General features: G+C 36.5%; 1 protein-coding gene across 1 annotated transcript; it reads right to left on the bottom strand.

Moving 5' to 3' along the window:
- Positions 1-1708: 1708 nt before the first annotated feature.
- Positions 1709-19314, bottom strand: LOC149926124 (uncharacterized). The gene is made up of 6 exons (XM_090161867.1): positions 17837-19314; positions 16706-17707; positions 16317-16645; positions 15057-15779; positions 14661-14951; positions 1709-1815 (listed from the first exon to the last, which is right to left on the bottom strand). The coding sequence occupies exons 1-6, from the start codon at positions 19312-19314 to the stop codon at positions 1709-1711; spliced, it is 3930 nt and encodes a 1309-aa protein (XP_090017993.1).
- Between the last annotated feature and the right edge of the window lie 4480 nt (positions 19315-23794).

The raw sequence follows: 23794 nt of genomic DNA, 5'->3' as shown, positions 1-23794 counted from the left end.
TAATATGACGTCGCCAAAACTTGGCGTTATCGGTACTTAGAGGACAGAGAACTGAACCAAGAAGTTTTAGTACTTAGAGAACATAGAACTGAACTTTATGCAATGGTGTACCCTGAAAATTAAAGTAGTAGACTGTTTACATCATCCCATACGAAGATAGGATAAATTACGTATTTCGTCAGTCTGGTTTGTTTAGATTGCGATTATAATGCATATACGAACCAATACTAAATCCTATACTGAAAAAAAAACTTGAACGTATGAGGAAAAACCGTGTTGATAATCATTAAGATTTTAGCACCACGTGGTTTAAATAAATATTTAGAAGCTGAAACCAAACGTGAAACTAGAACGAATGGAAAAAATACCAAACTACGACGTGTCTGGTATTTCCAAGTAAATATTTCGACAATGAAATAAAACCCAAGAGTGTTGTAACGTATGGGAAAAACCTCTAAGGTCATAGGGTGAAAGTCTTGTTTGTTTACACTGCGAATAAAATGCGTGTACGAACCTATACTGGAACCTAGGGATGACGACTATTTGGTTTTTTCATAGCTTGCCTACTGTTGTGTCCAGTGTTGGAAATAAGGCGGTGACGTCGGCCAAAGACCACTTTATTTTGGACTATGACTACTTTGACCAGTAAATTAAATGGAATCTAGGGGGTTCACTGGTCATAATGACCAGTTTCTTTTTAATTAAAAGTATAATTCTATACCCAAAATAGAAAATGATAATAGCGTTGCGCTTTCAGTTTCCTACAGCCAATGAAATTGCGTATTTTGACTTATTTCTACTCCTAAATCGAACGTATTTCCCGGCATCTGGCAGTAATGAAATTTGACGTTATTATGCTACAATCAGTCATATTCGTCGAGCTAAAGGCGGACTATCTATATGAAACTAGATCAATCATTAAGAATATGTTTAAGAAACATAAGCATATAAGACATTGATGTCTATCCTGCAATTTCTTTATGGCTTTTAGAAACAAAAAGAAGGTCAGAACGGAGTAAAACAGTTTTTATTCAAAGGACAAGAAGATGATGTAAAACTGTAAATACGGATAAGTTTTTATTCTAAGAACAAGAATATGATGAAATATTTTTTAAAGTTCCTTAAGAAATGTGATAAATATCAAAGCACTTTGGTTTGTGATAAATAAATCTCATTATAGTTCCTAATCGCTATTAACAATTCACTTTCAAAGGTAAAGTAAAAGAAAAAGGGAGATAAGTGGGGTAGAAAAGAGTGGTCATGACCAGTATATTATTTTTTAAGTAGGGGGTATCGTGGTCATATTGACCAGTACTTTTAAAAAGCTTATTTGCAACCCTGGTTGCGTCTGGAGTTGAGTAATCGAGCAGACAGTTTAACTATATTAAATCGTTTAATAGCTAGAATTTAAGATTAGAAAAGTTGGCGTTTTATTACATTGTTTCTAGAGCCAAGTTACTGCCTTGACGTCCGTCCCGATACTGACGAGTGATTGTTATTTATGTATTATGGCATTGGCATTCATATTATTTATTTTTAGTTCATTTGGAACTGGTGGGATGGGATGCTGGACGGGTCTAAGAGCGATGGACCCGGGGCGTACGGTAGAGTTTCTGCATCTGAACTACACACATTTAAATTACCATTACATACGGATGAACATAATAAAAAAGGGTGATTATGAAATTAGTTTTAATTACTCCTATTTTTAGTCGGATGATGGATCATAATCGATATCCCGACTGAAATCGTCGGGACTCTCGGAATCGGAATGTGGACGTTTGACAATTTCTGAAGATTTTCCAGATACGGGTGCTGAGACCGATTATTAAACTTAGAATTCTCAATGTAAATGAGTCTGGTTTTTATAACACTGTCGGAACTTTGTATCGCGATTACACATTGCTAACTTTACCAATCATTGAAATAGACATTGAACTCAAATAAATAAAAATTCATCTGACGTCGTGACTAGATTTTATAAATTTCCCTATATTTCGATATATATTTTGTTCATAAATAAATTAACAAGGTATCAATGTACCAACGTTTATCGGAAATTTTGGGCTATTTTGTCCGAGCTAAGCCCTGTTAATTTATCATGACGTCGTTAGATATCAGTGTCTGTAGGAAAAGTGTCATTGTTAAATAGCATGAACAAACTTCAATATTAAAAACCCTTGTTTATAGTTCATCGTCGATTATTGAAAAATTCCCAGTATACCATCGATTAAACTAAGTCATTGCTCTGACATCGAGGGTAACGTCATTTTAAATCACTTTGTATGGATAGAGGCTACAACGAGAGAGAGCGAGGTCATATTTCATAGAGCAATTAGTTTTATTTAAATATCGAGTCAATAACGGAAGTTTTCAATAATTCAACATTTTTCTTTAGATTTGAATTTTGTAAGCAAATGGTTACTATAATTGTTTGTATTTCTAAACAGTATGTGTGAATAAATACAAAATTGGAATTTAGCAATATAAAAAATTCCTCGTATTAATAAAAAAATCCCATAATATATATTTATTTAAAATCTTTCTTACCTATTTAATCTTTTGATAAGTACAATAACAACATGAGTGTGTTGTACATGATGGGAAGGAACGTGTGGACATGCATATTTCAAGTGCCATCAGTAATTTTACTATCGAATCAATTAATAACTGAAGATTGCAATAATTCGACATTTTTAAGTTTTGAATATTGTAAGGAAATGGTTACTATAATTGTTGGTACTTCAAAACAGTATTTGTGATAAAATAAAATTTGCAATTTCCTGATATAAAAAAATCAGCAAATTATTTCCTTTAATCTTTTCTTCGTATTTAATCGATAGCAAACATCAAATACCGATATGAATCTCAAATGAAATCTAAGATATTGCGTCTAAGTTCCGATTCGATCTCTACGATAAATAATTATCTATACCAAAAGTGATGGCTTCTGATTACAATTAAAATGAGAAATAAAATAGGCGATTGAAACTAACTCCGACAGTTTATCGGTATACTTAGAGGACAGAGAACTGAACTTCGAAGCTATATGGGTACTTAGAGAACTGAACTATAAAAATATATTAGACAAAATCTAAAGGGTAAATAATACAGAGTTTTAGAGCTCATCGAGATGTCGATTAAGCTACCTACTTTCCACAACCGGTCAATAACACTGAAAGTAAACTTTGTTTATCTCCAAATGGCTTTATCCAGTATATTTTACCCGCCGAAGATCTGTACACTAACTCATAGACAAATATAGACGTTAAAAATTTTTAAAATATTGTAAATATTTTAAGTCAATATAGAATTTAAGAAATGTTTTAAATAGGATCTCTTCTATTTTCTACAATATTCACCTTTATTTCTATAAATATTTTAATATTGATATTTACATATATAATAATTTTAATAAGCCACTTAATGGTAAACAATATTAAAAAAGTTCTAATGGTACTGATTCACGATGGCAATTATTCTAGATTTCGTTTCGAACTGAGAGACTGTTTAAACTAGTTCGCGTGTTTCACTTTATCTTTCTAGTTCTCTGCATTCTTCCAACTATCTTGCAATATTTTCAGTCCAATCATATCTGTTTTTATTAGGGGTGTGCAAAATATTTGGTTAGAACAAATAATTTGATCGAATACCAAATCGAATATTCGATTCGTCGAATCGAGTAGCACTTGGGAACGTTCGCGAATGTTCGTTTTTCTTGATCAAATAGTCGAATATTCGAAAAGATAGGAAAAATGTATTTGGTATTTTCAAATAGTTTGAAAACTGGTTGAATAACCGCGGGTCTTTTTCTAATTTGTTGAGTTTCAAGGCCCTCAGAGGAGAAAACTGAGAAATTTCCGAACTAGTGCTTATTTCTGGCACCTCTCTTTAGTCCACAGCGGCAAGGACCATATGAAGTGTAACTTGCACGTACATTATTGATGCCGTGTGTATTAAAACTTCTTAGCGAAAGGCAGAAGCTGTTTATTCTAGCGCCTATTGGCTAGATTATTCGCGAGTTCTTTGTTATGGAATTTTCTAGAATAGCAAAGTAAAACTCAAACGTAAACCAAGTTAAAAACAAAACTAATAACCGGGAGAAAGGTTGAAGTAAGTAACTTTTTGGATTTTTCGGTTTTGATTTTTTGAGTTCACTAAATTATTGGTTTAAAATTATTATAAACTAAATTAAATATAATTTTTGTATTTGTAATAAAAGATCTGCTCCTTCGTATTTTACATATATTTAAAAACTCGAGATTTTAATGAAGTGTTCGCAAAGCATGAAAAATATAGCAGATCCTTTGATTTTAATTGTAGTTAGTAGTTACTAAAAAATAAAAGTCGCTAGCTGACTTGGACCTGGGGTAGTTAAACTTTAAAAATGTGAATTTTAAATTTTGTTTGTAAAAGTTTTCTTTGAAAAAGTTTAGTATTATAGTTTAAATAAAATAAAATATAAATTATACATTCGGTTTAGTATTTTACTATTGCAAGTAAAATGAGCAGTGATTTCAATTACTTTTTTAAATTTTTGACAAATATGCAAACTATTTAGTTATTTCAAAAACCAATACATCGAATTATTTGGTATTCGAAATGCTATTTCGTATTTGATCAGTTAACTGGCTTAAAATTTTGCTCTTAAAATATTCGACCAAATTATTTGACGTTATAAATATTCGATTTGGTATTTGACGTGCCTTGAAAAAGATATTTGATATTCGATTCGATCCCCAAAAAAATGGTGTTTGCACACCTCTAGTTTTTATATCTTTAACTTTATTTTTCAGAACAACTTATCTTTGTCTAGCTTCTTCTAACTTTAATTTAGATGGCCTTATAGCCAAGTATTTGACAAATTTTGTAACCAATTTTTCGGTCATATAGTCAAGGAAATGTTCAAATATACGTGTATTTGGTCATTTTGATGGTCAAATAGCCCAGTATGGAGCTGCCAGATGATAAAGTCAGACGTTGAGACGTGGGTGGTGCCCGTGCCCCGCGTCCGCGCCCGCACCCCGATGGTGCCCCGCGCCCCCGTCGACGTCTGAAATGTGAAATTTTTAACGTCTATATTTGTCTATGAGTTAGTGTACAGATCTTCGGCGGGTAAAATATACTGGATAAAGCCATTTGGAGATAAACAAAGTTTACTTTCAGTGTTATTGACCGGTTGTGGAAAGTAGGTAGCTTAATCGACATCTCGATGAGCTCTAAAACTCTGTATTATTTACCCTTTAGATTTTGTCTAATATATTTTTATAGTTCAGTTCTCTAAGTACCCATATAGCTTCGAAGTTCAGTTCTCTGTCCTCTAAGTATACCGATAAACTGTCGGAGTTAGTTTCAATCGCCTATTTTATTTCTCATTTTAATTGTAATCAGAAGCCATCACTTTTGGTATAGATAATTATTTATCGTAGAGATCGAATCGGAACTTAGACGCAATATCTTAGATTTCATTTGAGATTCATATCGGTATTTGATGTTTGCTATCGATTAAATACGAAGAAAAGATTAAAGGAAATAATTTGCTGATTTTTTTATATCAGGAAATTGCAAATTTTATTTTATCACAAATACTGTTTTGAAGTACCAACAATTATAGTAACCATTTCCTTACAATATTCAAAACTTAAAAATGTCGAATTATTGCAATCTTCAGTTATTAATTGATTCGATAGTAAAATTACTGATGGCACTTGAAATATGCATGTCCACACGTTCCTTCCCATCATGTACAACACACTCATGTTGTTATTGTACTTATCAAAAGATTAAATAGGTAAGAAAGATTTTAAATAAATATATATTATGGGATTTTTTTATTAATACGAGGAATTTTTTATATTGCTAAATTCCAATTTTGTATTTATTCACACATACTGTTTAGAAATACAAACAATTATAGTAACCATTTGCTTACAAAATTCAAATCTAAAGAAAAATGTTGAATTATTGAAAACTTCCGTTATTGACTCGATATTTAAATAAAACTAATTGCTCTATGAAATATGACCTCGCTCTCTCTCGTTGTAGCCTCTATCCATACAAAGTGATTTAAAATGACGTTACCCTCGATGTCAGAGCAATGACTTAGTTTAATCGATGGTATACTGGGAATTTTTCAATAATCGACGATGAACTATAAACAAGGGTTTTTAATATTGAAGTTTGTTCATGCTATTTAACAATGACACTTTTCCTACAGACACTGATATCTAACGACGTCATGATAAATTAACAGGGCTTAGCTCGGACAAAATAGCCCAAAATTTCCGATAAACGTTGGTACATTGATACCTTGTTAATTTATTTATGAACAAAATATATATCGAAATATAGGGAAATTTATAAAATCTAGTCACGACGTCAGATGAATTTTTATTTATTTGAGTTCAATGTCTATTTCAATGATTGGTAAAGTTAGCAATGTGTAATCGCGATACAAAGTTCCGACAGTGTTATAAAAACCAGACTCATTTACATTGAGAATTCTAAGTTTAATAATCGGTCTCAGCACCCGTATCTGGAAAATCTTCAGAAATTGTCAAACGTCCACATTCCGATTCCGAGAGTCCCGACGATTTCAGTCGGGATATCGATTATGATCCATCATCCGACTAAAAATAGGAGTAATTAAAACTAATTTCATAATCACCCTTTTTTATTATGTTCATCCGTATGTAATGGTAATTTAAATGTGTGTAGTTCAGATGCAGAAACTCTACCGTACGCCCCGGGTCCATCGCTCTTAGACCCGTCCAGCATCCCATCCCACCAGTTCCAAATGAACTAAAAATAAATAATATGAATGCCAATGCCATAACGTATGTTCAAATATTCGCTATAAGTCATCCAAATAAATATTACAATTTTTTATTTATTTATTTATTTATTTTATTTTAGATAGGCTCATAAACGCTATTATCTAGTTTATTGGACCCATGATTGGGGCACCCGGGGAATGGACGAGTTAATGCTGGTGTTAATTGCTGAAATATCTTATATTTTAACAACTACCAGGTATGGTTTATAGTATTTCTATGTTATTGGATACATATTAATTGAAATTTGTTTAGTCATTTCAACACACATTTGTATTTCGCGCTATTCTCTAATTTAGTAACGCCACCGCCAGGGGCATACATAAATAACAATCACTCGTCAGTATCGGGACGGACGTCAAGGCAGTAACTTGGCTCTAGACACAATGTAATAAAACGCCAACTTTTCTAATCTTAAATTCTAGCTATTAAACGATTTAATATAGTTAAACTGTCTGCTCGATTACTCAACTCCAGACGCAACCAGGGTTGCAAATAAGCTTTTTAAAAGTACTGGTCAATATGACCACGATACCCCCTACTTAAAAAATAATATGCTGGTCATGACCACTCTTTTCTACCCCACTTATCTCCCTTTTTCTTTTACTTTACCTTTGAAAGTGAATTGTTAATAGCGATTAGGAACTATAATGAGATTTATTTATCACAAACCAAAGTGCTTTGATATTTATCACATTTCTTAAGGAACTTTAAAAAATATTTCATCATATTCTTGTTCTTAGAATAAAAACTTATCCGTATTTACAGTTTTACATCATCTTCTTGTCCTTTGAATAAAAACTGTTTTACTCCGTTCTGACCTTCTTTTTGTTTCTAAAAGCCATAAAGAAATTGCAGGATAGACATCAATGTCTTATATGCTTATGTTTCTTAAACATATTCTTAATGATTGATCTAGTTTCATATAGATAGTCCGCCTTTAGCTCGACGAATATGACTGATTGTAGCATAATAACGTCAAATTTCATAACTGCCAGATGCCGGGAAATACGTTCGATTTAGGAGTAGAAATAAGTCAAAATACGCAATTTCATTGGCTGTAGGAAACTGAAAGCGCAACGCTATTATCATTTTCTATTTTGGGTATAGAATTATACTTTTAATTAAAAAGAAACTGGTCATTATGACCAGTGAACCCCCTAGATTCCATTTAATTTACTGGTCAAAGTAGTCATAGTCCAAAATAAAGTGGTCTTTGGCCGACGTCACCGCCTTATTTCCAACACTGGACACAACAGTAGGCAAGCTATGAAAAAACCAAATAGTCGTCATCCCTAGGTTCCAGTATAGGTTCGTACACGCATTTTATTCGCAGTGTAAACAAACAAGACTTTCACCCTATGACCTTAGAGGTTTTTCCCATACGTTACAACACTCTTGGGTTTTATTTCATTGTCGAAATATTTACTTGGAAATACCAGACACGTCGTAGTTTGGTATTTTTTCCATTCGTTCTAGTTTCACGTTTGGTTTCAGCTTCTAAATATTTATTTAAACCACGTGGTGCTAAAATCTTAATGATTATCAACACGGTTTTTCCTCATACGTTCAAGTTTTTGTTTCAGTATAGGATTTAGTATTGGTTCGTATATGCATTATAATCGCAATCTAAACAAACCAGACTGACGAAATACGTAATTTATCCTATCTTCGTATGGGATGATGTAAACAGTCTACTACTTTAATTTTCAGGGTACACCATTGCATAAAGTTCAGTTCTATGTTCTCTAAGTACTAAAACTTCTTGGTTCAGTTCTCTGTCCTCTAAGTACCGATAACGCCAAGTTTTGGCGACGTCATATTAACAGAGTTATCTCCCCACGTCACGATAATTTCACCCAATCAGAACGTCCGGTTTCCGAAACACCGAGCACCCCGTGCTTAAACCGGTTATAGCGATAATTTTCCGATAATACTGATTAAAAAGTCCGAGCCACATACCGAGCCACTAATTTCCCGATAATAGTGATTAAAACGTCCGAGCCACAAACCGAACCACGTACCGAGCCACAAACCGAGCCATGTACCGAGCTACTTAGCGAGCCACTGTTTTAAAAGCGGCACTTTGATACTACTTCCGTACCTTTAACAGTACTAAGTATGCGAACTCGGTGTACAGGTCATCCGAGAGTGACTTACCCCTCGATTAACAATAACGCGCGAGACAAATCCTGTTTCATATAATAGCCGCTGCGGGGCGCTGGGCATAATTTTAATTTTAAAGTTACTTAACGATAATATTACGTTAAATGAGTAACATTTTCAGAAAGCCCGTCATTCAATTAATTAGAAAAATATCAAGTACCTTAGTTTCTAATCAATCAAGTCAACTTGCAACTATCTCTTCAAGAACTAATTTAGAACGTAAAAGGCCAGTTTAACTTTAGTTTCGGGTCTGTTTTTTTTTAGCCGGTTAAAATAAAATTTATTCCCTTTTTTGGAAATATTTAAATGACTCTAGAAAATGATAATATAAATCCCTTTCAGAAGGTGTTTTTCTATATACATTTTTTAAAATAATATTTGTACAGAAATGAATGTACTAATTTCTATCATGAATATCTAACTAAATGAAATAGTGTGAGCACTTGGTTCAACATGGGTGAGGCTTCATTGTTGTAACTATTTAAGTTTAAGTTTTCTCAGTTAACCAGCAAAAAACACAATCCAATATTGCACAAACTGACGTGCAACAATGGATTGTGTGTTTTTTTTTGGGAAAATTGTAAGAGTTTTATGAAGGACAATAAGGAGTTCAGTATCATCTGTTTATTAGTCCAATATTCCATTGATAAAAACATCCAGTTTACAAATGAGAAAGAAATTGAAAATACGATACCATTTTTAGACATCCGTATAAAAAGAGAAAAAAACGAATTTAAATTATCAATCTACCAAAAACCTACACATTCTGAAAATTATTTAAATTATAAATCAAGCCCCCCGAATAAAACTAAAATTGGTATATTAAAAAGCTTAAAACACAAAATAGAAAAGATTTCTGACAACCCTGAAAACGATAAAAAAATCCAACGTAAACAATTAATAAAATGTAATTACCCTGTTAGTTTAATAGATGATATTTTTAATAATCACGTGATACAATACCCTAAACCAAAAGAAAAATTTGAAAATTTAATTGTGCTTCCGTATAAAAAAGGTATAACCGAGAAAACCAATAGACAGCTAAAAAATTTTAATATTAATTTAATAAGTAAAAAATCTGAAACTTTGGCTTCAATTTTAATGAAAAATAGACCTAAAATTGATAAAGATAATGAAACTGGCATTGTTTATAAAATAACTTGCGAATGTAACCAATCATATGTAGGTCAGACTAAAAGAAAATTTAAAGTGCGGAAAGAAGAAAACAAAAAATGTATAAAATTTGGTGAAAAACACAACGGGATTGCAAGTCATGTATGGAACACTAAGGGACATACAATAGACTTTGACAACGGAGAAATAATCACACATGAAGAACATTATTTTAAAAGAGATTTTAAAGAGGCGGTAGCCATAAAAATGTAGGTAAACTTAACTTAGATAAAGGAAAAATATGTATACAAAACTGGGGGAATTTAAAGATAAACAATAATTATATAAAAAATAACAAATATAAAAAATAACAAAGATAAACAAGTTAGAGAATCATAATTTGATATGTTAAAAATATAACCACTCCAGCCGTATAATCGTCTGAGTGATGACGCTTGACATAAGGTTATGTATTTGTACAACGCCGTTCCGCTGGGCACTACGGCGGCACACAAGACAAAGAGTCATGCCGGACAAAAATGCACTTTGCGAAACAAACGTTCGGCCAGTGAGACAGCCATAAAGACAGGCTCACATATGGCAAACAAACGCCCTCATCATGGCCCAACAAAAGGCGACACCATGGGCTGCCCTAATTCCCACCCTCGCACAGCTGAGGACTAGAGTGACTTCCTCTTCCACCACACAAATCCTCCCCAGTAGGATATTGAATGCCAAGTATGGAACACCCCCGAGGTTCCAGTGACCCAGCGCCCCGATCACGAGACACCTCCTCGAGGACTCCAGTGACCCAGCAAACCGGGTGTGGACCGCCCCCAAGAGCCCCGCGACACCGAACGCCGGGTGTGGAGCCCCTCAAGAGCTCCAGTGACCCCATCAAACCACTGATAGGGACAGTGGGAAGATGACGCTTGACAAGGGGTCTCGTACCCGAAAGCTCGCAGTGTAAATAAAAGAAAATATGTTTTTATAAAACAATTATTCTTAATTTATTTTAAACACGCCATGAAGTATCCGTCGTCGTATATACTTTTCCAATTAAGGGACTTATTCACTAACAGTTTTAGAAAATTAAATATTTTTATTGAGATTTTTACTACCTCTTAATAGCGGACGCGTTGTTGTTCCCTCGAAGCAACGGTAAAGTTTTTCTGAAATTGCGTTGCAGCCCACAAAAATGATGCGCAAAGTACCAGTATCATAAATAATTATTTTCACACTTCTGAAATAATAAATGTTTCGTATTGTAATTCAAGAACTACTAACATTAAGCGTGAGACAGATAAAAGTTTGTTGAAACTAGCTGCGCATTGCCGATGAAACTACAGTTGTTTGAGACGATCCCCAAAACTGAGTAAATTATGAGTAGTTCACGAAATTTAATTAAGATTAACTTTTATCGACTAATCTTTACTTTTAAGGCGGGCAGGTTTTATTCTTAAGTGAGCATCCTACATCCATTACGCTGTCAATGGAGCCTGTCGCCTATCTGCGTTAAACCAGTGAAACCACTGGTTATACGCGTGCATTCCTTGCGCACTTTTGTTCGATGAGCTTACCAAATCTGAACTATCCGTCTCCAGTTTGGAATCCGTCTCTCGACGCATCCAGTGAAATTTAACGAATTGTTAGCTGAAGTCTCCCAGACCACATTTACTCCGTCATATTTGATTGGGCAAATGCCTTCAATCTCTTCATCTTTCGCTTACCTCTGTTCGAAGAGATGTTTCTGACATGATTATGCACTTGATATTCGTTGTCAACGATATTCACTTTAGGAAATAGTGTGTCCTTAAATATAAGGTAGTATTTCACGTGTACTATCGAAAGATCGCGAGATGCTTGGCTTTAGAAAATTCATTTTCCCTCAGAGGCGTTTCGATCATGAAACAATTTGCCTGCTGACCCCAGGAAAAAATTCTACTCATTTCTTTAGTTTTTGTCGTTAGATTCGTAATTTTCTTTTCTAATTGGATCCTACAAAATTATTATTAATTCTTAGTGTAATTTAATTTTTAAATTATTTTCAAAATTTTATTTTATATAATTTTATTGAGCGGACCGAGCGTAGCTCTCATAGGGGTAAGTTCTACGGAACATTTGTGTCGCGCCGTCAGATAGCGTCATTTTATGCTGTAAATGCTGGAAACGGGAAATTCTGCAAGGTGAAGGCAAAAGAGGGAAAGGAGTAGAGAGAAACGGGTGGATGCAAAAAAGGGAAAGGAGTAGAGAGAAACGGGTGAAGGTAAAAGAGAGAAAGGAGTAGAGAGAAACGGGTGAAGGCAAAAGAGGGAAAGGAGTAGAGAGAAACGGGTGAAGGAAAAAGAGGGAAAGGAATAGAGAGAAACGGGTGAAGGAAAAAGAGGGAAAGGAGTAGAGAGAAACGGGCGAAGGCAAAAGAGAGAAAGGAGTAGAGAGAAACGGGCGAAGGCAAAAGAGGGAAAGGAGTAGAGTGAAACGGGCGAAGGCAAAAGAGGGAAATGAGTAGAGAGAAACGGGCGAAGGCAAAAGAGGGAAGGAAGTAGAGTGAAACAGGCGAAGGCAAAAGAGGGAAAGGAGTAGATTAAACGGGCGTGAGGGGAGAGAACGCGTTCAACGCGGCCGCTAGGAGAAGAGAGAGAGATAGAGCTATACCACTTCGAGATTGAAGGGGTGGTGAAGAGAATCGCGAACAGTCGTCAAGGTAAGAGCAAGAGAAAGAACTATTCCAGTTTCAGGTTGAAGGGGAGATGGGAGAGAACACTTCCAGATTGAAGGGGTGGTGAAGAGAAGCGCGAACAGACATCAGGGTAAGATCTTGAGAAAGAACTAAACCAGTTGCAGTTTGAAGGGGTGATGGGAGAGAAGCGGAAACGAACGCGTGCTTTACCAGTGTTACCACTTCCAGATTGTGGATGATGAGAAGATAGCTAAACAAAAATATTTTGGTTTTCTGAAGGGACAATTAAGCGGAAACGAACGCGCGCTCACCCGATGTTACCACTTTTAGATTGGGGGTGATGAGAAGATAGTTAAATAAAATGCCGCTTTCGGATTTAGCAACGTCCTAGTAATTGTTTGTATTGTCCTGGTATAGCCTAGGCCTCAGTGGTTGCTTGCTACTTTTTGGATAAATAAATAGTGTGTTCCTCGCCTTAAAATTAAAGTATAAAAAATGTGTTCTCTTACCGGATATAAACCGAACATTTACACCAAATTGTGTCATCTTACGATCGATTTAAGGGGTTTTCCCCCGAGTTCTTCGGTTTCCCCTTCCATAAAAACTTGTTGAGGTTAACGGTAATAGTTAGTGTAGGGAGCTGTTGGCTCGATCGCGTGGCTTAAAAAATGTTAAATATTAATGGTCAACTAGCCTTTGGGAGAGCTATAGATGATAACTTGTATTAAACTCGCGGACTGAAACACGGGTTCAATAATGAACTAAATATTCCGGGACCTGACACGTTTCTATTTCTTGAAGTAGGAAGTTATTTTGTAAAGAAAATTGATCGGAGGTTATAAAAGATAAACAACTTTTATTAAGGATTACCGAAAAAAAAACAACAGCTCCGCACCTAGAGCACACTAAGCCTCTTATCCAAAAAATCAAAACATAACTGCCAAAATAATTTTGAAAACGAGCGCGCCTTTTTAAACTTCAATCTCGCGTTTCATAGATAAACACGCGCCCCTTTCAATCCCTTTATATCGACAATTTTGGTATTATTATAAACCAATAAAAATATACGTTACGTAATACAACAGAAATCATTTCAATTTTTAACACTCTCCCCACCTTGAACAGCGTTCAACATTTAAATTTCCAGTGGATATAAAAGTTGAGTTGGCCGTTTAATAAGAATTCCATTTGGTAAACGAACTACGCACGATCTCACTACGTTATCGACCCCCTTTGGGGCCTTTTCTACTACTGCCATTTTCCACAATAAACGAGGCAGTTTTTGTTCTGCAATAAGTACAACATCATTTACTTTTAAATTAACACTTGGGGTACAATGTGGCTTATGGTGAAGAGAGCGTAATTCCAATAAATAACTCTTTTTCCATCGTAACCAAAATTTATCTAAGAGGGTTTGTCGATATCTTAACCTTCTAGTTAGCGCGTCTTTCGTGGCGGCATGGTTTCACTGTTCGTATAAATGCGCGAGGGCAGTGAAGTTAAACGTCGCCCTATCAAAAAATGTGCTGGAGATAAGGGAGCCGGTTCTCCCAGTCCCTCGTAAACAAAACTTATAGGCCTGGAATTAACAACTGCCTCTATTTCGATAAGCAAAGTTTCAAGTTCTTCGTAAGTGAGGCGCGCCGTGCCTAGGGTCCGGCGTAGATTTGATTTTACCGTACGCACGGCTCTTTCCCAAAATCCACCCCACCAGCTTGCTCGGTCTGCAATGTACCGCCACTTAATACGTAATGACCCAAAATATTTTGTCACTTCCGAATGCCTTAAATTTTGGAATAAATCGGATAAATCGGCTTCGGCCCTTTTGAAACTCTTTGCATTGTCGCTATAAATTATTTCAACAATACCTCGGCGAGCTATAAACCTTCTAAATGACAACAAAAATTTGTCCGAACTGAGATCCGAAACAAGTTCTAAGTGCACTGCGCGTGTAACCGCGCAGGTGTACAACGCGATATAACATTTATTTCCTTCTCTGGTGTATAAAGGGCCAGCGAAGTCGACTCCAGTGACCGAGAAAGGTGGAGCTGGGTTTATTCTGGCCGAAGGAAGGGGAGCCATGACCACCACGGGCGCTTTTGCTCGAAATTTCTTACATCTGGGGCAATTATGAATTTCCTTTTTAATTACACCTCTCGCTTTAGTAATCCAAAATTTTTAACGAATTTCTGTTAGAACGTGATCTACTCCGGCATGTTTTAATTTAATATGACAATCATCAATTATCAGTTCGACTAATTTACTTTTGCTATTTAGAATCCAGGGGTGTTTTTCTTGATAAGAAATATTGGCGGCGTCTAAACGTCCACCTAATCGCAATAAACCATCTTCGTCAATAGTAGGAGATAATGACAATATTTTTGAGTCCCTAGAAATTCCAATGCCAGAGTTTAAGCTTTTTATTTCTTCACTGTAACTTTCCACTTGGGATATCTTAACCCAATATTTTTCCGCGATGTCCAATTCCTCGGTCGTTAAGGGCCCTGTTTCTTTTTTAATTCCTTTAGAAGCTCTTTTTAAATTCAACGTATAGCGTCTAGCCCATGCCGTCACCCTAAAAACTAACGCGGCTGAGTGGTATTTCTCAAGCTTAATTACAGGAACTTCAGTTTTAATCGCAATTACTAAACTAGCTTCGGCTCGCGTTTTTTTCTCAACGTGAATATTGGGATCTTTTTCATTAACTTTCGGTAATTCAATATTAGTTATAGCGCTTTCAGATAGCCATGGCGGTCCATTTAACCAAAGCCGTGATGTACGCATTTCCTCAACTGTCAAACCGCGCGACGGCAAGTCAGCGGGGTTTTCTTTGTCAGCTATATGGAGCCAGCACGAAGGGTCAGTAAATCTCTGTATTTCCTTAACTCTGTTGGATACAAAGGGCTTCCATCGAGCCGCGTTATCCTTGACCCAGTGTAGCGTTATCGTGGAATCTGTCCACATGTGTACCGTCCTTGGTGTATATTCTAAGGTTTTTAATAAGTTTGTAATAAGCCTGGCTCCCAGTACCGCACCCATGAGTTCCAATCGGGGTAAAGATATGGTTTCTAACGGGGCTACCCTTGTTTTAGCAGCTACCATCGTGACACACACACATCCATTTGAATAGATGCGTTTTACGTATACCACAGCCGCGTAGGCTTTGTTACTCGCATCGACGAATCCGTGCATCTCTATTTCTGCTCCGTTCGAGTTAAGATCACGCGAAAAATAATAGCTTGGTATCTCTAGCTTAGTCAGGTGATGAAGTTCCGAACTCCACTTGTCAAACTGACGCGCGAGCTCTGTTTCTAAGGGTTGATCCCACTCTAACCCTTTTCTCCACATTTCCTAGAAAAGCAGCTTTGCGCGAATTGTAAAGGGTGATAGCAGGCCGAGAGGGTCAAAAATTCGCGCTACTGCCTGCAAGACCCAGCGCTTCGTGTTTTTTCTCGATAACAAAAATTTCAAGAGCCCGCTGACATCGAAACTGAAAGTGTCTCTTTTTTCATCCCAAATTATACCTAACACTTTGGTTATTTGGGGGTCTTTTAAACTGTTCTTTAGTGAATTTTCGCGGTTTTCACCCCATTTTTCTCTAATCTCTTCGGAATTACTATGAAATTTTCTTAGTTTCATCCCCGCTTCGGTTAGAATGAACGAAGCCTCCCCGATCAAATGGTCTACTTCCTTTACTCCCTCGCCTCCTGAGATTAGGTCATCGACATAGAGATCACGATTTAATACGGCATACGCCAAAGGATGAGACGACGAGTACTTCTGGATATGGTATTTAATGGTAGCCGCTAATAAAAACGGACTCGCGGTACAGCCAAAGGGAACTCTGGTAAATCTGTAAGTTACCCATTCAGTTTTATCATTATCTGATAAACCCTTTATCCAAAAAAATTACAGTGTATCCCTATCCTTTTCTACCACTGAAATCTGGTGGAAAGCCTTTTCTACATCTCCAGTGAATACTACTTTGTGATTCCTAAATCTGACTAAAATGTTAAATAATACCGGTAACATGTTGGGTCCAGATTCCACGCAGTCATTTAATGACAGGAAATGTCTCTCGTGAGACGACGCGTCATACACAATTCTAAGCTTGGTAGTTGCGCTACTCGCTCGGAAGACTCCCCGGTGCGGAATATAATAACTTGACTGGGGTTCTGCGCTATTTTCGTTAATGTCTACAATTTCTATTATTCCGGCTTTTAGCTGTTCTTTTATGATGTCATCATACTGTTTTAAAGCTCCGGGACTAGCTTCTAATTTCTTAATTAAATTGCTTGTCCTGATTTTAGCCACTTTCCAATTGTTCCCCATACTATCTCTATTTGGTTTCCAAGGAAGAGCTACTTCATATCGGCCTTCTTTAAATTTAATGTGTTCCTCGAATGCGCTGAAAGTAGCCTCACTCTCACTAACCTTCGTTACTGCACTATCATTAATTCCTAACGATTCCAAATTCCAAAAAGATCTTAACTGATCAGACACTAAGCTATCTTCTAAGTGGGTGGATACGTGATTCACCGCAACGACACTAACTGTTCCGGCGGAGCCGTCTCCCTCCTCGGACCTGCCTTGAACAGTCCAGCCCAAAACGGTATTTATTGCCATTAAATCTGGAGAGAGTCGTTCCATTTCTCCATTGACTACTCTCCAAAAGTAATCGGCCCCAACTAAAAACTCGATAGGTGGGCTAGTGTTCTGGTTATTTTGATCAATTAAATCCGATAAATAAAAATTTCTGCGTCTCATTTGTGATCGAACAATTTCCCCAGGTACGGCGAAAACCGCTCCGTTTATCGTGGGAGTTTCCAAAGCTACAATTTCCACCCACTCACCCGTGTTTATGTTCTTTAGGGTGACTTTGACCTTTTGGCGCTCCGACTGAATAGGTACTGCACTTTCAAATGGGAAAAGACTTACGTTTTCTGTACCAACTACTTCTAATTGTAACTTTCGTGATCACTCCTCTTTTATAAAACTTCTATGGCTTGCGCCATCTAACACGCATCTTATTTGTACACTTTACCCTAACCTACCACTGATTTCTGCTCGGGCAGTTTGTAGGAGAATCACATTACATTCCTCAGAGCCTGTAGCTAGGGTGACTGCACTTTGGGTTCGATGTTTATCAATTTGGGTTTTACTGTGATCATCTTGGCCTGGTGTCATAGCACACTTTGAATCTGGTTTGTACGACCTTTGCTCGCATATTACTTGATTATGCTTTTGTTTACATGTTTTACAATTTTGTACCTTACCCCGGCATTGAAACCAGGGATGACCCGGTTTCAAGCAAAGATAGCACAATTTCTTTTTACGCACTATAGCCCGTTTATCTGGGATTGGAATTTCCTCACAATAATAAAAAGGGTGATTAGATTTTTCACAAATGACACATTTTCGCTGATAATTTTGATTGTTACTAACACACGTAGATAAGGCAGCACCCGAAAATGGCTTAAAACCTGAGTTCGTATTATTCGCTACATTTTTAACAGTATTCTTTTCCAAAACTTTACTATTCGTTTTATCATTATGGTGGAGGCCATTTCGATGGACAGCTAACGCTCTTTCACGACAGCGAATCTCGCTACTTAAGAAATCCAGCATTTCGTTTATATCCCACAACTTATCTTCATCTCTATTTCTATTGTACATTTGCAAAAGATCCAAAGGCAACAAACCTCCAACAAGATGCGCTAACATATCACCGTAGCTTTCGGTCAAACGACCTACAGCCTTTAAATTTCTTACCTCTATCTGGCAACTATCGAATAAATTTCTCAAACCGGCTACATCCATAGACTGTAACACAGGGCGCATTCCCATAAATTTTCCAAGACTAGTACTAACTTGCAAATCGTCCCTGCCGAAACGAGCTTTCAAAATTTCGATAGCTGCCATATAATTATCATCGGTTAAAGTTAACCCCTCAATAGCTAACTCCGCTTTCCCTACAAGGTACGATTTTAAATAGTTAAACTTATCAATATTGCTCAGTTTCAGATTGGTATGAATCGCTCCTTCAAAATGTGTCCAAAATGATCTCCATTTGTCCCAACTTCCGTCGTATCGCTTGATCTCTAGTTTGGGTAGTCGAACCGCAACTGCTGATCCGTTGTCGTCGACCAATGGTGCTCTCGATGAACTTGCGCCACTCAACGCTCCTATGCCGTTTGACGATCCTCTAGCGCGCGTTACCCGCTTCTCCTCGATATATTTCTTAGCTCGGGCCCTCCAGTGAACCAGTTTTCCGCTGTATCTCTCGTTCTCCGCTAATTCGTCGTCCAATTGCTCATCGTTAGTTACCAGCTCCAATATATGTTCGTCTAATGCTTCTAATTTCGGCTCCTTAGCGTTCAACTGAGCTATATAGTCACTTAAAGTCTGTTCACATATTCCAATAGCTTTTTCGAGTTCGTCCTTTATAGTATTACACGCGTGCGTTACCGCACCACGTATAGTTCCTCTTTGTTTAATCAAAATGTTCAAATTTGGCGCCATTTTTTTTTTCAAATTTTTGTTTTTACCGATCCTTTATAATTGTCCTTTCAAGAAGTTCCCGGGTTTCGGCACCAAAAAAATGTTAAATATTAATGGTCAACTAGCCTTTGGGAGAGCTATAGATGATAACTTGTATTAAACTCGCGGACTGAAACACGGGTTCAATAATGAACTAAATATTCCGGGACCTGACACGTTTCTATTTCTTGAAGTAGGAAGTTATTTTGTAAAGAAAATTGATCGGAGGTTATAAAAGATAAACAACTTTTATTAAGGATTACCGAAAAAAAAACAACAGCTCCGCACCTAGAGCACACTAAGCCTCTTATCCAAAAAATCAAAACATAACTGCCAAAATAATTTTGAAAACGAGCGCGCCTTTTTAAACTTCAATCTCGCGTTTCATAGATAACCACGCGCCCCTTTCAATCCCTTTATATCGACAAATTTGGTATTATTATAAACCAATAAAAATATACGTTACGTAATACAACAGAAATCATTTCAATTTTTTACACCCTCCTACGCATTGTAACCCGGCCACCTGAATTAAAGGCTTCAAAAGTCGCTTGACGACTTAGGCCTAAGGTGGTGCCTTGGGTATTAGCCTAGCTGATTATTATTACAAATATCTATTTCAAAGTGTGACTGCTACAATTCAAATAGTCCTTTCTCACTGGTGAAATTGGTTCATATTCCTAATGCCCCTGTTTCATCCTGTTCCTTTTTATAGCTAGGCAGCAAAGGTGCCACTTAGCATTAAGTCCATTATATACATTGGTCTTTACTCACGCGGTCATTTACGCGATTTCCTATATCCATTGTTTGTCAACCATATTACCCTTATAATTGCACTTAACGACCAATCATATGAGCGCGTTTACGGGTAACAAATGGACGAAACTAATTTATAAAATAATCTATTTTAATGTAAGGGTCTCTCTCCCGAAGTCATCTCCGAAGTTAAGAAGAGGTGTATAATGATGGCTGATATAGACAGTTATTTGGAAGGAGCATCTGCTGTCGCCCATGGTGAAGGTACGGCTTATATGTTTCTAGAGCCATTATACGAAGGATTACAGGTCGCTTCTGATGCAAATCACGTTATAATCGCTGTTTCTGATGAAATAAACAAGGAAGAACTTGTTTTCTACGTGATTAATTCTGCTAGAGTTGATCTGATGCCTTATTTCCAAATGCAGAGGGACATGTAAGTGAAGTTTTAATAGTTTAGATGGTCGGGTTCTTTGTCCATTGTTGCCACAATTCGAGCTTCGCACCATTAAAGAACAGAATTCAGTGGCGTAGCCAGAAATTCGTCGAAGTATGTGATTGTTAAGAGGGGTTTTGAGATGGTAGTGGAAATTTAGTACAGTCAAAGGTAGGCACAAGGGGGGTCTGGAAAAGGAAACACCCCCCTTGGCTACGCCACTGAAACAATTTATTTTATACGGTCACCAAAAAATTAAAATTACACAATCTCTTGAGACATTGCAGCATTGACCAAAAAATTGGATTTTGGATATGGAAAACTTAAAATTTTGAATTAGAAACGAAGAATTAAATATACACTCAATTCAAAACGTTTTTAATAAAATGTCACAAAATATTGAAACATATATAACAGTAACAGAGATAAGTGAGTGCGTATACCTATCCGTGATTTTCCACCCCCCTTTGGGGGGCAAGCTGTCCCCCCTTTCCCCCCATTTTTATACCGATAGCTGAGGGCCCCCCATTTGTGAACATTTTCGGTAGGTCAATAGGTCAAATGATATACCGATAGTTGTGAGGATATCCCTTTAGCGTCCCTATTCGGTGGGGGGGGGGGGAATTATCTGACATGGTGTTATGCAAACACACAGAAGCCAGTAGCTATAAACCCAAGTAACTTGCCTACTTACCTATAGGGCAATAGGTCGATCCCTCATTATTTCTCAAACACTTGTCAAAACCTATCCGTCTTAGTGAATGTCACCCTACGGCCTCTGTCAAACACTTTCTCCACGTGCGAGTGGAATCTTTGTTGGTGTTATGTAATAAACCCAAGTAGTTCAATAGGTCGACCCTTTTGTGTATCTATTCACAACTATTTTCGCCGACAAACACTTTCCCCTGTAACATTATTTTCAAACACTTTCACCACGTGCAAAGCTATCCGTCTTACGGAATATCCCCCTAAGGGTAAAAGGTAGCTAGTGAATTGCCCTTAGCCACGTGCGTAAAATACGCAGCGGGTGTCCCCCCTCGCTAGCTAGTCGTGTTCCGATTGGGGTACGTCGCCGGCTTCTCAGCTTCCTAACTGCCCGTGGCAGAGATAGCATTCGGCTATACCTTCCGAATCTACCGCGAAAAGTCCGGCGTGGGCCAATTCTTCTTTTTTTCACCTGTACGTTGTACCATTGCTTTCCACCTTAAGGGGGTCTAATAAAACAGCGGCTCGTAAAAAAGGGGGCCCTCGGAGAAAAGAAGGCACTTCAAAAAGAGTTTTTTTCGTATATTCATCCAACTTTTCAAAATAGGAAAGATTCAAACGCGTTAGAGTTTGTGGGGCGTATTGAAAAGGGTGTCCATCTTTAATATTTTTAGGAAATTTTACATATTTACTTTAGATCACGTTCAAGCTTGTTTTTAAACAAGTTGTTGTTAACGGATTTTTATATATATTAACCTAAAACGTCGAATTTAAAGTCGCTAGGCCTAAGGTAGTGCCTTGGGTGTTAGCTGATAAATATAATGACAATGTAAATGCATCATGTATTAATTTTATATTACTTAACCTTTAATAAGGACGCGCGGTAAACATTGTACATTACGGGGTAAAGTTTTATTGTTAAGCCTAGCAATCGTAAATAATAAGCCTTAGGAAACTACAATTTATGAATCGTAAACTGTGTATTTAAGGTTATTTTGCGAGAATATTTGTTCCCTGGCCATCGTGAATAATAAACCTAAAACTTATGAATTGTAAACTGTGTATTTAAGGTTATTTTTGGGGTAAAGTTTGTGAAGAAATTAGGGAGTTAAGTAAAGTCAATACGTTGTAAAGATAGTACATCCTGTCGTCCGTTAGGAAGCGTCTTTGGGGTCATCTCACGTAAACCTGTGTTGAAAAGGGTGAATTACATTAGCGTGGCCAAAAGACATTTCAATAACTCGCGTTTCGGCGTGTGTAACAAGTTTTCCCTATATGGTTCGATAAAAAAGCCGCGTCACGTGATTATTTGATTTATGGTTAATGAAAGGGGTCTTCCATAAAGATTGCTGGTGAAAGTTTATTAGTTTGTCAATTATGCAATGCATTTTTTAGGTATAAACGTCGCTATCAAGTTTCAATATTTGGTTAAGTTGCCCCAAACAGGGGAATCATTATTCGTGTACATGTAAAGTTAATCTAACAATGCCTCACGTACATAAATCGTTTACGTATACATTGTTTTATATTACCGTACCATCGAACCATTGGTCTGGTCTAATAAGAAATCGAACATGTTTTGTTCGCGAAAGATAAGGGAGAATGAGATTAAGAAACTATCATTTTTTTAATATTACCACTTCTATATTGAGCTAAGGTAGTGCCTTGGGGTCCAGTTGCGTTGGAGACGTGTTAGATATTTTTTAAATGTAGAAAATTAATTACTTCTGAGGGTGGCGGCGTCGGCGTTTTGTCATTAATAATTATCAATTACTTGTAAAAGTATATTAACAACGTCTTTGTAGACTTCTTAATAGTACATAACGGGGTAGAGTTTCTTGTCAAGCGGGGCCATCTTTGTTAATTTTAGGAAATGTATACGCCATATGTACTTTAGATTACGTACAATGTTGTTTTGACGCTTATAAACAAGTTGGTCCCAACGGTTTATATATATATATATATATATATATATATATATATATATATATATATATATATATATATATATTAACCTAAAACGTCGCAATAAAAGTCGCTAGATGACTTGGGCCTTTGGTATTAGCTGATTATTTTTATGACATTGTTTCGGCGTCGTCATTTTAAGTTCAATGTTAAATTCGTTAACCTCGCAGTTTGAAACAAGTTGTCCCTATATTAAGAATAAGCTTGGTATTATTAACAACGTTTGCAGCTCTGGCCTTATAAATGTTTCACAGTATACAATGTCTTTACGCACATCGTATACATTTTCCTCAAAATATCAGTTTTACGCATAAAATTTAATATTACCGCTTATAAATCATATTAAATATAATGCATCTATACATTGACACTATACGAAATATTTACATAAATTAAACAAGGTCGGTTTGCGCTCATGAAATTTAAATAAACGTAATAAGTCTTTAATAGTAAAGTTTGTAGGGTAAATAACTTGACTTTGTAATGGATATTTCAATAACCGTTCATCATTTTAATAGATCAATGACGGTATGAATTAATACTGTGGTATCTTAGGTATATTTAACAACGTTTGCAGCTTTGATTTTTCGTCGCTAAAGG

The sequence above is a fragment of the Leiobunum rupestre genome, chromosome 10 (assembly GCF_980474605.1).
Source record: "Leiobunum rupestre chromosome 10, qqLeiRupe1.1.hap1, whole genome shotgun sequence".
Lineage (NCBI taxonomy): Eukaryota > Metazoa > Arthropoda > Arachnida > Opiliones > Sclerosomatidae > Leiobunum > Leiobunum rupestre.
This window is presented reverse-complemented; position numbering and strand designations above follow the sequence as displayed.

Coding starts and splice junctions, on each gene's coding strand:
- LOC149926124 (XM_090161867.1), bottom strand. CDS start 19,314: ATGGCGCCAAATTTGAACATTTTGATTAAACAAAGAGGAACTATACGT. Junction 16,646..16,705: donor GAAAAGGATAGGGATACACT/GTAATTTTTTTG, acceptor GGTAACTTACAG/ATTTACCAGAGTTCCCTTTG. Junction 15,780..16,316: donor CCAAATAACCAAAGTGTTAG/GTATAATTTGGG, acceptor TAAAAACCTTAG/AATATACACCAAGGACGGTA.